At 36.4% G+C, this 15,318-nt stretch overlaps 1 protein-coding gene across 1 annotated transcript in view; it reads left to right on the top strand.

Annotated features, from left to right (window-relative positions):
• The window catches only part of LOC140150272 (uncharacterized), a 269,361-nt gene that overhangs the window by 151,421 nt on the left and 102,622 nt on the right, over positions 1-15,318 (top strand). The window contains exon 2 of the mRNA XM_072172277.1: positions 329-454. Coding sequence (XP_072028378.1) covers positions 329-454 — 126 coding nt within the window. The remainder of the gene's footprint in view (positions 1-328; positions 455-15,318) is intronic.

A 15,318-nucleotide genomic window follows, 5' to 3' on the forward strand; every position in this document is an offset into this window, starting at 1 on the left:
AGATGTTTATAACAAATGTATGGTATGGTACCAAGGGTACTACAAGGGTATGTGCTGGGTAAACATATTTTGAGGAAATCTGCTGTGGGCAAAGAGCGCCAAAATATCGAAGTTTAACTTGTTTTGAAACGTGAGCTGTTTATACACGTAGTATTTAACGCCAAATCCATAAGGCATTACCGACTTTAGATTTAATCACCGTCTTGAATTGTACGGTTTTCTGTTAATACCGTCGCGGCATAACAATGTAAAAGTCAGCCTAAAATATAATTCAGAAACATCTAATCTGGAAGATGTAATAACTTTCCTTGTTCATTTATTGTTTCAGTGTCTGGAAGCGTAACTGCGACAAATGATTACTATCAGTGCATTGGTAGCGACCTGAGACTAGACACTTCCGCAGTCTGTGACGAGATTGAAGAATGTCCATTTGGAGATGATGAGGCGCACTGTTGTAAGTCTATCCGTTTAATATCTTTATTATTAGGTTTATCTCAGACAGCTTCTCTCTCAGGCAGTTTGGTTCTATTTCATTACAGCCTGTTTTTTTTTGTTGTGTTGGAAGAAGTGCCATCCCCTGGCAATTTTGCGCTAACGTTCCAAGTTCGAAAGTGTCATTTGAGATGTTAATCTATCTTGCTGTATTCAAGTGCTTAGCAAACTGAAAATGTTGCACTTTTTGAGAGATAATTATCCTTGGTTATGGAGATAGCAAGGGCTTGCAAAAAATAGTTCTCAAAACCGCTGGAGAGCTATTATAATCACTTCCTATGAAACACACAATAAATAAATAAATAAATAAATAAATAAATAAATGAATAAATAAATAAATAAATAAATAAATAAATAAATAAATAAATAAATAAATAAATAAATAAATAAATAAATAAATAAATAAATAAATAAATAAATAAATAAATAAATAAATAAATATTACACGTATGTCAATACAGCATGTATTGGACTCGCTACACTGTGTTTCACGTTGCTAGAACGATCATCAGGCGAATGACTACGGAGGTTTTTTCTTCTTCCTGGCAGTGTTGCCATGTCGACATTTGCTTAAGAATTCAGTCCGTTTCTTTAACGATCTGTCATTCGCCTGATGATCGTTCTAGCAACGTGAAACACAGTGTAGCGAGTCCAATACATTCTGTATTGACATACGTGTAATACTACTGCTCTTCTTCGAAATCGAGCACTCTTTTGCAGCAGTTTGTGATAACTTTTTTTCGTGTATATAAATAAATAAATAAATAAATAAATAAATAAATAAATAAATAAGCAAACAAACAAACAAACAAATTAATTAATTAATTAATTAATTAATTAATTAATTAATTAATTAATTAATTAATTAATTAATTAATTAATTCATTCATTCATTCATTCATTCATTCATTCATTCATTTATTTATTAATTAATAAATGAAACCTTATTTACAAACATTTTCAAGAAACGCGTAAAACACACTTGCTCTGATTTCTGGTTGTTATTGCTTAAATAAAAAACAAAAATGTTTCTTTCTTTTATTATTGGAAAATACTTCCACAAATTATATTTTTTCAGCATATAAATAACATTATGTAAGAATGTTTGGGCAGCAATTTTTCAAAATTCTTATTGAATGTTATTTGAAGATTGTATACCATTTATAACCTTTATATATATAACCCGACATTTAAAAGGGTTGCTTTTTTATATTCTCGGCAAGAGACATGCAAGGAATCTAGATTAGATTCACAAGGTGTCTAACAAAATTTACTAAACCGTGAAACAAAGTTGTGTGTATTTTACTTGTTTTAACTAATATCTTAAAGTGTGAATTGTCAAATTTCTGTACCTTACATTCAATTCATCAATTCAATAAATAATTGAATATATGAATACAAAAGCCACCTAAGTCCATACTTTGGCCAAATTGAGTTAAGCATGGGAAATTGTTGCTATACATAGGCCTGTCATATGCATGAAAGAACAACTCAAATTCATTCTCTGTGTCTTTTGGGCATGTGAAAAATAGCATGTATGAAAGAATCACCCAATTCCATGATTTGAGTCTTGTAACACATTGATTGAAAAGTCCACTTGTAACACATTCATTGCTAGAGAATGACTTTGAACAAACAAAAATGGGTTTAATAAAGGAAAGTGTGTGGTTTATATTACATGGCAGAATGCTTATCAACATTATACATACCTGTGTGCTTTATTTTGTATTATCTTACTAGTGGTAATCTCATTCTAACATTGTTGTCTTTGTATATGATTCAAAAGTCCAAAATTTAAAATGAACCCCACGAAGTCCCTGAAATGCTAATCGTCATACCTAATACAGGTTAATCCACTCATTTGCACGTAAAACTTACCATATTGACCAGGTAAATCTAACTGAAGGAATTAAAATGATACACGGGTTTTTCTCTCAAAATAACTTCGCATGGACTTAGGTGGCTTTTGTATTCATGTATTCAATTAGAAGCAATGACTGCTTCACGGAAACAGCTACTATTATTGTCATCTGTGATTGATTAAAGTGTTACCCCACCTCCTTGGAAAAGAGTGCAGCATTTTCAGTTTGCTAAGCACTTGACTACAGCAAGACAGATTAACAACTCAAATGACACTTTCTTATTTGGAAAGTTGGCGCAAAATTGCCAGGGGATGGCCCTTCTTCCAACACAACAAAAACACGCTGTAATGAAATAGGACCAAACTGCCTGAGAGATGTCTGAGATAAATCTAATGTGTTCAAATATCTGTGCTTTGACAGGTTTTTTTGCGGATCAACTCTATCAGAAATTTTTTCTGTGGACAAAATCAGTTTGATCGTTCAGAGTAAACGTATACTATTATAGTGTTAATCGTATGCAATGTACCCTACACCATTAAGGTTATTAATTATTTTAAACTGTTGTGATTTGGTAGTTCACAGCATCTTACAAATGGTAGTGAGCTTTGGCAAAAACTGTATTGCTCAATTCATAGCGAGTGTGTAGAAGAATTAAAATATCACAGATATACTTTTATAGGTGCTGCGGTTCTTGAGTTACGTTGTAAAGAGGGCTGAAACACTTTTGTAAAACGTACATAACTCATTAACAACAATAAATTAAGCAAGTTTGCAAAGTATATGATTTGCAGAATGAACTTTTGCAAAACATCAAGGTGTTATTTTTCAATAATATATTGATCTAAAAAAAAAAATCGATTTTTAGGTTGCTTCGACCAACAATACCTCGTCTACCCTTAAGTGTAAATTATAACAATAAATGTTAACAAAGTTAACACTTGTTTTTAGATTGTATGCCTACACTACCAATCCAAAAAGAACATATGCTGCAAATTTCAATAATAAAATAATAAAATGAAATATATAGTAGAGTTTAAAAGGGCATTTCGTGATCCACAGCCTCATCCCCACTTTTCTCAAAAAAAGTTGAGATTTTTATATCACTGGAAACCTCTGGCTACATAATGTGTATGTACAAAATATTTCTTGCAGATTAATTCGTTTAGCAAAGATATCGTGAAATTTGAATTTTGTTCTAGGGCACCAGAACGAAATTACAACGCATTGTCTATGGAGCAGTGTAATACACATAATAATCATGCATAACTCGCGAACGCAAAATCGGAATCAACTGATATTTTGGGAATAGGTTTTTTCGTGGATATCTAATGAAAAATGACATAAATAGAGGATGCTAGGATCACGAAATACTCCTTTAAAAGACATAATTAAAGTAATAGAGAGAATAAAATACAGACACAATGTTGCTGTTCCGAATGAGTATGAATGGTATACATTGTATGTTTTTACTTAATGAACATTTCCCTAAGACGAAAATCAATAAGCATTATGTGAGAGCTGTTTGAACAGAAAACCATCGTTGCCGTTTTACGACGTGTTTCCATTTTAAAACACGGTCAAACGTACAAAGACAAGTAATTTACATATTACGCGTCGCGTCGTACACCTTCATTCAATACACCATAGTAAGTTAGATGTCGAGTTACGGGTGCTATACCTTCAGTCACTGTCCCCAGGTTATGCAAAAGGCTATTTGACTTCTTTTTGAACTCGGTGTCCATATTAAGAGTTACTTCGAAGTTACCTGCTTGAGTTAACATCTTCATAATCATAATACAGGTGAACGTACTACAATAGATCTTCTCTTGGTAGCGCCCTCTAGAGCTGAATGGTTTTTAAAACGACCACTATTTTGATTTGAACACGTAATAGCCATACGGTGAATATATTCTATTTTCCTCTGCGTTCATTTATTTTGTATGTTACACACATTTATAACGCTTAGAATTTTTAGAGATATTCGGGTTGGATATCGGGATATAAGTTTGCTGCTGAAGATTTGAAGTCCTATTGAGCCCTATATATTTGTTATACTAAACGTCAGATTATTCTGTTATATTTGGTGCCAATGTACCTGTATATGTCCAACGTATAGTATCGCTATGACGTCATGTAGCGATGTACAAAAGTGTAGGTAAAATTGATTTTAAGCTGAAAATCCCACGAGCGCGCGATTTTATCTAATTTTATTAACGTCCATATCACATAAAAATATTCACAAATAAATATCAAGGATTTTACTGTGGAAACATGTATATGGGCTTCACGAACCCCTTTCCCTCCCTTAGGGTCGCCTTTGATAGTCGACCTTAAACCACCTTCATGGTAATAATGGCTTAACATAAATGCATCCCTTAACTGTTAATGAGCACAAATGATGAATCTATGGCTTAACTCATTTGGGTGTACACTAAGGCGTTTCAGTAAATCGAATGAAAAACCTTAGAACGGGAGTTAAAATTGCTTTCCATTAGAAATAATAAGGTTGGTCTCTTATGACAGAACGCCTTTATATAAAAGCTTCAGTGGACCAGATATTAATCAAACTCGTACGTGAAATACGTGCTTTATCCTACTTCTTTATCGAGGACTGTGACAAATAATCGCAGCAACTCACACGACTAACAAAGTTTCCTTTGTCTGAGATCTGAAATAAATCCTACCCGTTTGTTGTTCGTGATTTTGTCTACCATCAGGCCATGATTCGTAAATAGGCCAAATAACTAGACAAATCATCAAATGCAAAAATAGAGGAGCTGGACATAATTGCTGTTATCCTTACTTCCTAGTGTACGTGGCACACATTGCGAATACGCGAATAAAATGTGACATGATAACTCTAATTGAGTCATTGGCCATTTGATCCTTTAATAGTTTACAAATTGAATACGTTATTACTCCGTCGATTATTTTAGAGATTAGAGAACTTTCATACAGTAGACAACGCGAAGTACAAACAACACTGTTTTCGGGCATATCTCGTAATCAATTTCAACGACTCAAGTTGGTGAATGGTATCAGAGTTATCTTCTTTTTTTAAATAACATTCGGCCGCAGCCAGACAAGGCTAGTCTACTAAATTAAAGGGATGCCAGCCGAACATGACTGAACTGGAATATGAAAAGAGGTCCCATGCTAGAAACAGGAGGACAACAGGACCACCAGGAGAAAACACCTGTGAGGACGAGCATGGATTGGTTACTAAACACATATGGCAAAACGGGAATCCGGCAGTGGTAAGAAGTGAGTGAGAAGACCACTACACTAACCCGTCCTCCCCAGGAAACGCTACTGGCGACAGAGACATACATGGTTATGGGTGAATCTTGCTTGATGGGCAATTCAATTCTTATTAGGTTATACTTATAGGCACATGTCAGCCTAGAGCTGAAGTAGATTAACACGCCAATACTTGTACCTAAACACAGCTGCCGGAGTTACGGCTGCTTATTTTTTGAAAGTCGGTTATTGGGATATAAAATAGACCAAGCAAATAAAGACTATGTAAATTAGTATGTTGTATTTTCTCTGCGGGCTCACCATTTTATCAGTAATTTTTTGAAGTGATTGAACTTAAAGGAAACGACACCACACTTCAAAAGTTTACAAACAGCTAGTGGTAATTCGGCATGACATTGCTATCGTATAATATTTGGTAATATGAAATTTCATTTATTCGTGCATCAGTAATATTATATATGATACCCCTACATACAAACACATATAGATAATAAAATAGTTTATTAGATATCTGCAAAATACATCACAGTTTCACCATAAAAATGCAAGAAGAAAGGAAATATTAAACGAAAGATGCACAGGCAATAGACCAATCTGATTACAACAAGAGAGATCGAAGAACAGACCAAAGCCAAGTTTACAGTGTACAAATTCAAACAAATTACCCCCGTCCATTAACTGCCTTGATACACATTTGTCACAGAAAATTAGATCCGATGGCAGCACTGATACTTATACTTGGCGACGGACTTTCTCGTGTAGGTGTTAAACCCGAGCCCAGACACCAAATTAATGTGGGCACACCCAGTCGAATCTTTTCCAGGAAAGCGTCTAAAGGTGATCAAATGTCGACAAGAAAAGTCTTTTCAACTTATGAACGAGAATGAGCATACATACGTACACCCACCAACCTTACCACCACCCCACCCCCACACCCCTGCTTATAAAACACATTTTACATCTAGATCAAGGCGCTGAAAACAATGAAACAACAAAAATCCAAAAGGAATAACAAAGGACAACTTCAACCGGGATAATATTGAGCGTGTATTCAATTCAAAATCTTGTGACTATCGATTCTTGCAGCAGAGCATATCAACTTAGCAGCTTTGTGTTGAAGTGCCTATAAATTAACACGGTCTTTGGATTTGACTCCATATAGGGGAGGGTTCCCGTAGTCAAGGCGAAATAGTATCAGAGTTCGTGTTCTGAACATTATATTATATCTGAAGTGTTTTGTATTACGTGAAACGACCTATTAACAGCGAACAGCAAAGCACAATGCAGTATAAGAGCCGTCACACATCCAACATTACGCTTGGTTACGCGTACAATATTTCCGCAATAGTCGCTGTCACTTTCGTTTGGGCTGCGAGTACGCGCTCCACCTTGAAATAAACAACTTAAAATATTTGGGGCAAAAAAACTTTCTCTTTAAATCGTACTATTTTGTGTTAAGAGAATAGAAATAAAGGGTGCTGTATTATCCTTTACTCCCAAATAATGTGTCCTCGGCTGTAAAAGCGTTTAAATAAACACATTAGTTGGATGTAAGGAATAATGCATGACCCTTTATTTCTTGGACATAGGCATTGACATTAGATCTAGAGACAGAAGTCTGTAACTCTTCGTCAATATTTAAACATCTGTCCAGTAAGTGAGGACGAGTTCCAAAGAGTAAAATGAGCAGACCACCTGATCTTGTCAGTGATTACTTTTACATGAGTAAATTGAACAAACAGTCTGGGTAAGGAGAATGAATCTCAAGGAAAATGTTGTTAATGTTATGGTAACGCCACAGACTACTACAGACCATGTATCAACAGTCAAAGTCCCCGTGTATTGTATCCTCTGAATTCTCGCATAGTCATGAGGGTCGATTGTTCGATCGTGCCGTGTCCAACAATCACGACAGCGTTACTGGCCTTCGCGATTACGTGATAGACTGTAAAATTACGCGGTAAGTGCGTTGCAGTTTTGCCTGCCAAATTTCATGGAACAATCGGCCCTCATTATCGGGTGGTGCTGAGACTTGGGAAAGAGTGTGCCAGCTCCAAACACCCTCCTTTTATTTAATGGATGAATGCAATAATGTAAGGTAGTTCAACGATAAGCTTGACTAGTCTTGTGATGGAATCAAACTGAGATATATAGCGTGGTGCCAACTATGCAGTGTTGGTATAATTGTACTACATCTTAGAACGTAGCAGCATTTTGAGTTCATTTTGCTTTTGACATGGGCTTTGATAATCTCACTTTAAAGAAATGATAACTTGCACAAATGCAGAGGTCACTTCAACTTTGGGCTTGATTCTAGACAACATCTTGTATCGTTAAGTAAAGTCCATCTTCCGGTTCAACTTACCCTTCATTTTCACTTTCAGTAGAAGGATGCATTACACTCAATCTGTGTAAATTCGTTGCCGTAAGGGACATATAATATGACTCAAGTGTCGGAATCAGGACATGTTAAGTACCTAATAACCTATACATAAGAGATTGACATCACATCTCTATGTTGACCAACCACTTGTGTGAATTTATGTCTTTGAATGTTTTAAATGTCACATTGTATTCCACAATGTTGAGAGACCGCTGCCAGTTAAGTGTTCATGAACGCACTTGTATGATATATCGAATTTCGCATTAGCCCATTTATATTAGGACTTTGATCCAACGACGAATTTGTGTTAGTATCGCAAAAGTGAATCTTTGTGTTTCTGTGCTGATTATCACCATTATTATGTATTCCATTAACAGACTTTAATCCTCAAATTATTCACTTATGCTCCTTTCATTTTTGTCATTAGACCTTATTCAACAGGAAAGATAGAAAAAAAGGAAAATATAATGATACACTTGTAGATAGTTATATGGACAATATTTTGTAAACCATTCAAAATTCAATCTTCAAAGTTTGAATTGCAACTTTGAAACCCTGGGGAGGTACTCTCCCTGCTTGATGATATACGGACGTGTGCCACAGTATCAGTAAACTAAGGCTATCAATTCTTGCACCGAGAATTTTAACTTGCCAGCTCCAATTTGAAGGTTCCAATATTCAAGGACAGATAGTATCAGAGTTCGTGCTATATCTTGTACCTCAAACGTCAACTGAGAGCCGAACAGTAACAATACTTTTCCGGATTAGTTAGACAAGTCTAACAACTCTTCGTCAATATAATTGAACCGTATCAGCTGTCCAGTCAGTGATGATGAGCTTGACACGAGTAAGATGACCAAACCACCTGATCCAGTCAATGATGATGACTTTCATACGAGTAAATTGAGAAATAGTCTCAAGGAAAAAGTTGTTAATGTTATGGGAGCGCTGCCGGATTAAGGGTTCAGTTAGTTATACCTAAGAAGTTGGCTGGTTTGTCACTCAGTTAGTACACCTTACGTCCAAGTTAAACCATTGACCGTGTTTTAAGGTACAACATATTTTTTGGTCCTATAGGGCTATCGGTGACCGAATAGGTACCGATGGCACTTTTTATCGTACCCTGAATATTTGTACAGTGCATTTGTTTTTCATTTAAACCTAACCGGGCACCGATAGTTCTATAGGACCAAATTCAACGTGGTGCCTAAGGACGTAAGTGAGGTGCTAATCATTTTGTGCTGGTATACTACATTTTTGAAACGTATTAGCGTTATGAGCTTTTGTTTCGTTTTGCCTTTAACATGGACTTTGAGAACCTCACTTTAAAGAGTTGATAACTTGCATAAATGCAGAGGTCACTTCAACTCTGGACTTGATTCTAGACATCACGTAAGTATGTTTAAGTATAAATCCATCGTCCGGTTCAAATTACCCTTCGTCTTCACTTTCTGTGTAACGATATGTTACACTCAACCTGTGTATATTCCGCGCCGTAAGGGACATATAATATTGTTCAAGTGTAGGAATCAAGACAGGTTAAGTACCTAATAACCTGCACATGAGATATTCTTATCACATTCAGATTGACCAACCACTTGTTGTTATATCTCCTTAAACATATTAAATGTCACCTTGTATTCTAAAGGTTGAAAAACCGCTCCCAGTGAAATGTCCATGAACGCACTCGTATAATGAATTTCGCGTCAACCAGTCAGGACTTTGTCCAACGATGACAGTTTTGCTCGTATCAGAAACAGTGAATCTTTGTGGATTTGAGCTTATTATTTTATGGATCACTAATTGTACACTTTGGCCACCCATTATTCATTATTTCATCTGTTTTTATTAGACCTTTCCTCCCTATATGAACATTTTTATTAGACCTTTCCTTCCTACATTCCACAAGAAAGACAATGCAGTAATTGCTACACTTGGAAACCCAGGGATAGGTTTAACTTGTTTCAATGCTCTCATTATTCAAGTGTATGCATGTTGTGGAGACCCAAATTGTGTATGGTCATATGGTATCACTGATGGTATCAAGACCACAAGACGTAAAAAAGCTGTGTTAATCATCCCTGTTCATAGCTGTTGGTATCCCCCATTTGGCGACAATGGTATATCCTCATATGGACAAAGTGCCTCGCTTTGTTCATGCTTCTATGGGTGATAACTGGTGCTTTATCTGGTTTTGTTGTTGTTGTTGTTGTTGTTGTTTTGTTGTTGTTTTGTTTTGTTTTGTTTTTTATTGGGGGGGGGGGGGGTCTTTTGTTGCTGTTGGCTAGGCTGACCTGGCCTGTGCCTGATACATTTTCTGAGATATTCAGCCTACTTTTTAGATGGAAAAGCAGAAAAATCATTTTGATGTCATGACAGTATCTGCAGCTGGAGAGGAAGGGTTCCCGGGACAAAAGCGCTCAACCCAACCGCCCGTTCTACGCCAGGGGGAGGGTGAGATGAATTAGACTGAGTGAACTGACTACATGGTGAGTTTTGGAGTTTTGGTTTTTGCAAACCGCTGGACTGATCACGTGATAGACGGCTAGGTATTGCCTTGATTGCCCGATCCCGTACATAAGATAAGTTAAAGCGGAGTCCTCCTTTCTTGTTCAGCGATGGTTGCTCAATGCGCTCCCAAATGGCCTCGCATGTTTATGCCTCTCCTATATACCATTGTTCCTGTTTATCCAGAATAACGACTTCCTCGTTTATAATTGAGTGACCAGCATCCTTTAAAGGGTTAACAGCACATCTGGATTTATTCATAAGGTGTTACACAAGCTCAGCATTTTATGCTCAGCATACTCCATGATAATAAAAGTGTCCAACTCGCCATGCAAGATCCTGACCATCTAAAAGGACATTGTGATATGTAAGGACAAGGCTACCTGCCCAAATCCTAGTATAAACATTAGTAATTGTTGGTATTTAGTTCCTGCATAAACCTGCCAGTTGACCAGGCCAACGCTTTTGGACCTTTAAATGGAGGTATACGTACACAGCGGAGTTCCGAGGTTCGTTGGTGCTAGGTCTCCTATGTTGACCAATACGGATTTCTAAAGCCTGTTTGATTTCTCCAACATAAACCGCTAAGCAATCGGTGTCACCACACCCAACCCCGTACATTATGTTCGAGCGTTTATCCTCCGGTTGCTTGTCTTTCACATCCACAAGTTTCCCACATGTGTTAACCGGTTTGAAGAATGTAGACATTTTGTAAGATTTCAAGTCCTTCGGGCGTTCCGAGATTTCCGTAAAATTTGGGTTTGTTGGTTAGACGATACCTAGCCGTCTATCACGTGACCAGTCGGATAAGTTCCTTGATGAAGTCTGGTGGTTCCAGACGCAAGGTCGAAAAGTTGCAAAAAGTAAGTTCCAGTATTTGATTCAATTCCAAACCTCTTTTAACATGGTTAAAAACTACTGGATGACATTTGAACATTAACTCATTTAGCATAATGTAGTGTAACCTGAGCATAGTATAGCCTGGTAGCGGCTACACCTGGCATGGTTTTCAATCACCCTAAGTATGCGGGACAATGTAAAAACGTCGAGATAGACCTTACCACATGATAAAGGACAATGTCCTTTGAGAAAGAAGCTAACAAAAATCAAGAGAAAATAAAATATCTGCTATCCTCAATCCCATTCGCATTTCGTAGTCGCACGGGGAACATTTTGAATTTGCAGTCCAACGGGGATAATCTTTACTGGGAGGGGACTTTTTAAAACCTACTCCCATGACACCTTCAGTAACGGAATCCTAACATTCATAGACTGCATCCATCAAACATAATACTTCAAAGAACAGGTGATCTACTACAGTAGTTAAGTAAATTTAATGGAATAACAATTATCGAGTCCAAGCGTTTACACTTGATAGTTCATAATTATTTATTGATAAGCTGTATCGGTTTATCCTGTGCTCCAATCTGAATGATAAAGCCACATGTATTGAAGCAACCTTTTAACGCTCTTATCATAACTTATTAATAATTTGATTAAATTATCTTCAAAACTGTTGTACATTATGCAAAGGTCATAACACAGATTTTTTTTATATTTCAGTTCATGTGACTGATGTATTTTTATCTTTACTCCGAAAATAGCCCTACTATTAAATATAGATATAAGGTCACAACTCATAGTCCCGAAAATATTCCAAACATTCCAACAACAAAAAATCCCTGCTTTAGGATCATTATGTTGGAACGCATTTTACGAGCAACCAAGACCATTCCCGGAATTTGTTTGTAACATTCACAAGGAAATAATGGTCGAGGGTGGGTGACAAATTAAATCACTGCTTAATCCCAGGACTTTGCAAAACCTGGCACTATCATTGAATAATAGATTATTGGTTGGAATGATATTATCCAAAGTATTTTCTCATGTACACAAACTGATTGCCAATTAAACGGTAACTAACATTTCTAAAACCAATTTACTTGTCTGACCATTTGTTAGGACCATTTGTTTTTATTCAAATAATGGTTTTGGGTACACTACCGGGTGTCTACAAATAGATTACATGTAGATTTTCGAACATAGTCCAAGTTAATGTTAACAAATATAAATTTCATATTCATAACATCTACTAGTACCCCTCTGAAGATCAACTTGCGTACTACGGTACTTAGCCGGCATTCAATATATTTCTGAGCAAGATGTTTACGTGACATGATCCAACAAGAGACAAGGTTCATTACAACCGTACATTTGATCGGGCATTTGAGGTGGCCCAAGCATAGCATAGCAGACGCAGAATTTAAAAAGTAGATTCTTTTTGACTTTGGGGGAATGAGGTATGTGAAAAAAATCATGAAGTAGAGATAATCTAGTCCCTTGGTACAAATGCGTGCGAAAGCAAAACGGTCAGATATGACGTATATTTGAACAAAAATCACGGCAAATTACATGGACCATCCCTCATATCAAAATATTAAGGAAATCCACCCCATTCCCCTAGGATTTACGCCTATGGCATGCATGCGATATGAAAGTTTTCATCTGAGAATAAAACTTCAAGCTGTAAACGAAAACGTAATCAAACACTTGGGTTAACGAAGTTTTATAAATAAATACAAAACTGGAAACAGTAAATCTTTGGCACGTTTCATTACTTCTGTTGTTCCCTTTCCACCTGCTACTAGAGTTATATACAGTAAGCCAAAGAAGTAAGGTACCAGTTGTGTTCACCACTTGTATATATACTAAATAAAGACAAATATGTCAAAATTAAAACAAGCAGCCAATACCTGTACTCTTTAGCTCTGAGAGCTCTGATTTAAGACTTTATTTGTTGAAATTGGTTGAGAATTAAAGAAACGGTGACCTAAAACCTAATGAAGAAACGAAATCAGAAGTTGCACTTTTGTGTTCTAATCAATGAAAGCACAACGCTAGTTTAAATATGTTAATCAATGGAAGCACAGCGCTAGTTCTCTTATTCGAGAACGCTTTGTGTACAAATCAATAGAGCATGTAATGGAACAAACTGCAACTTTTAAATTGGCATCTTCCTTGGCTTTTTAGACGGCCGTGTCTTTATTTCTTGCAGATGCAGCTATTGGCTGCTGTTTCCAGTTATGACATATATGATATATTTGTCTTTGTTTATAATTTGGTTCACCTCAAGTTCGGTAGTGACGTATGTGCGTATATCGCTGACGCAGTAGTGAGTCGCGTGCGTAAAATTAATCACGCCGAGCGTCCACTTACGCGTACAAGAGCGCTTTGTCGGCACCCTTGCGGCACAACCGCGAAAAAGCATTGACGTCACTACCCAACTTGAAGCGAACCAAATTATAGAATATACAAGGGGTGAACATAACTGGTACCTTAATTCTTTGGCTTACTGGATTTTAGAGTCGATGTTCTCACAACAAAGCACTTAAATGTCTCATTGTGTCATTTTTAAATATAAAAGTGTCTACCGTTTCTAGGACAATGTAATTCAATAAAATCTGCATCCAATCGATCAAACAAATTGGATTGCCTCAATAACCCAATTCACTACGACTTCGCCTAGACACTTTTTACTTCTCGGTAGATAAGATACTCTAATATCGTATCGATTTTGAAACGTGAAACCCACTTATTCAGGTACATTACATTTATTATAATGAGATGTGTATTTCAAATAAGCTGATAAGTATATTTATTTGTAATTTAATAACCTATTTAATTGGTATTCCAATTGTGGAACAAATTAAAAACTACCACGATACCTTTATGTTTAAAATTTTATGATAACTATAATGTTTTCTATGTTCCTCAGATGCTCCGATGAAGTCCGCTATGACTTTATCTTTGAAGATTGCTTCAGTTTTTAGGGTAACCTTTTGATGACTTGATTTGGATTAATATTTTACCTATTATTATGGAGTCATAATTTAGAGAATAAAATTATTGGTTTGAGACCCAGCCGTGCATCTCTCGCCTGACATAACACGGTAGATACCATTATTTTGACGTGGAGCAAGTCGGTGGATTCGTAAACAGATTGCAGATAACCTTAGAATTACGTTTGGATGCAATTTGTTACTTCAAAGCGTAAGTGCAACAATTACCTTTGAAAATAAAAGGAAAAGCTTGCTAAAAGGCCGCTATTTTAAGACCATCTGATTGTCATATTTTACAGCACGTCTCCGACACTTTATATGAAACTTTACTTATACGGGCGACGTAGCCTCTTTAAGGCTGTTTATTGACAAGATGCATTTTAAAGATAGTGAACGTCAGCAGGGACCAACCGTGTTACGTTTATTTGATAGTAAAGTACCTCTTATTTACAGTACCTAAGTCTGCCATAACCATTACGTCTTTGAGGGACTGAAACCATGTAAAGCTGTGATGAGCAGCAATGCAAACATAAATACCAACCCCCGGGAACTCAAATATCAATATTATAGGCGACATTTCCTGTCAAGAGAGCCCATTTGTCATGGGCAATCTGACGCTATATGATTCTCATTTCTGAAGAAGTTGTTAAACAACGACCCCGTAAGTTGACCCTGTAACTTAATGGTCCCCGTTACATAACTTGAAAGGGCAATATCATTCGAATTACTTGCCTGAAGATCTGACTACATGTGCTGTAAATAAAAGATTGTTACTGCAGCACATTATAGATGTGCTAACCTGTTGTCACAATGGCATATTAAAGCTACTTTCCTATTAGAGTTTAACGAAGTGTTCTGATTTTAAATTAATAAGTGCGGCTGATTATAAAGCAGAATTATTTCACAGAAATAAGCTGCTCTCCCGTCGCACTGATTCTATAGAATCGGTAGACCGAAAAAGGCCTTTAGGGTT

This window comes from Amphiura filiformis, chromosome 4 (assembly GCF_039555335.1).
Source record: "Amphiura filiformis chromosome 4, Afil_fr2py, whole genome shotgun sequence".
Lineage (NCBI taxonomy): Eukaryota > Metazoa > Echinodermata > Ophiuroidea > Amphilepidida > Amphiuridae > Amphiura > Amphiura filiformis.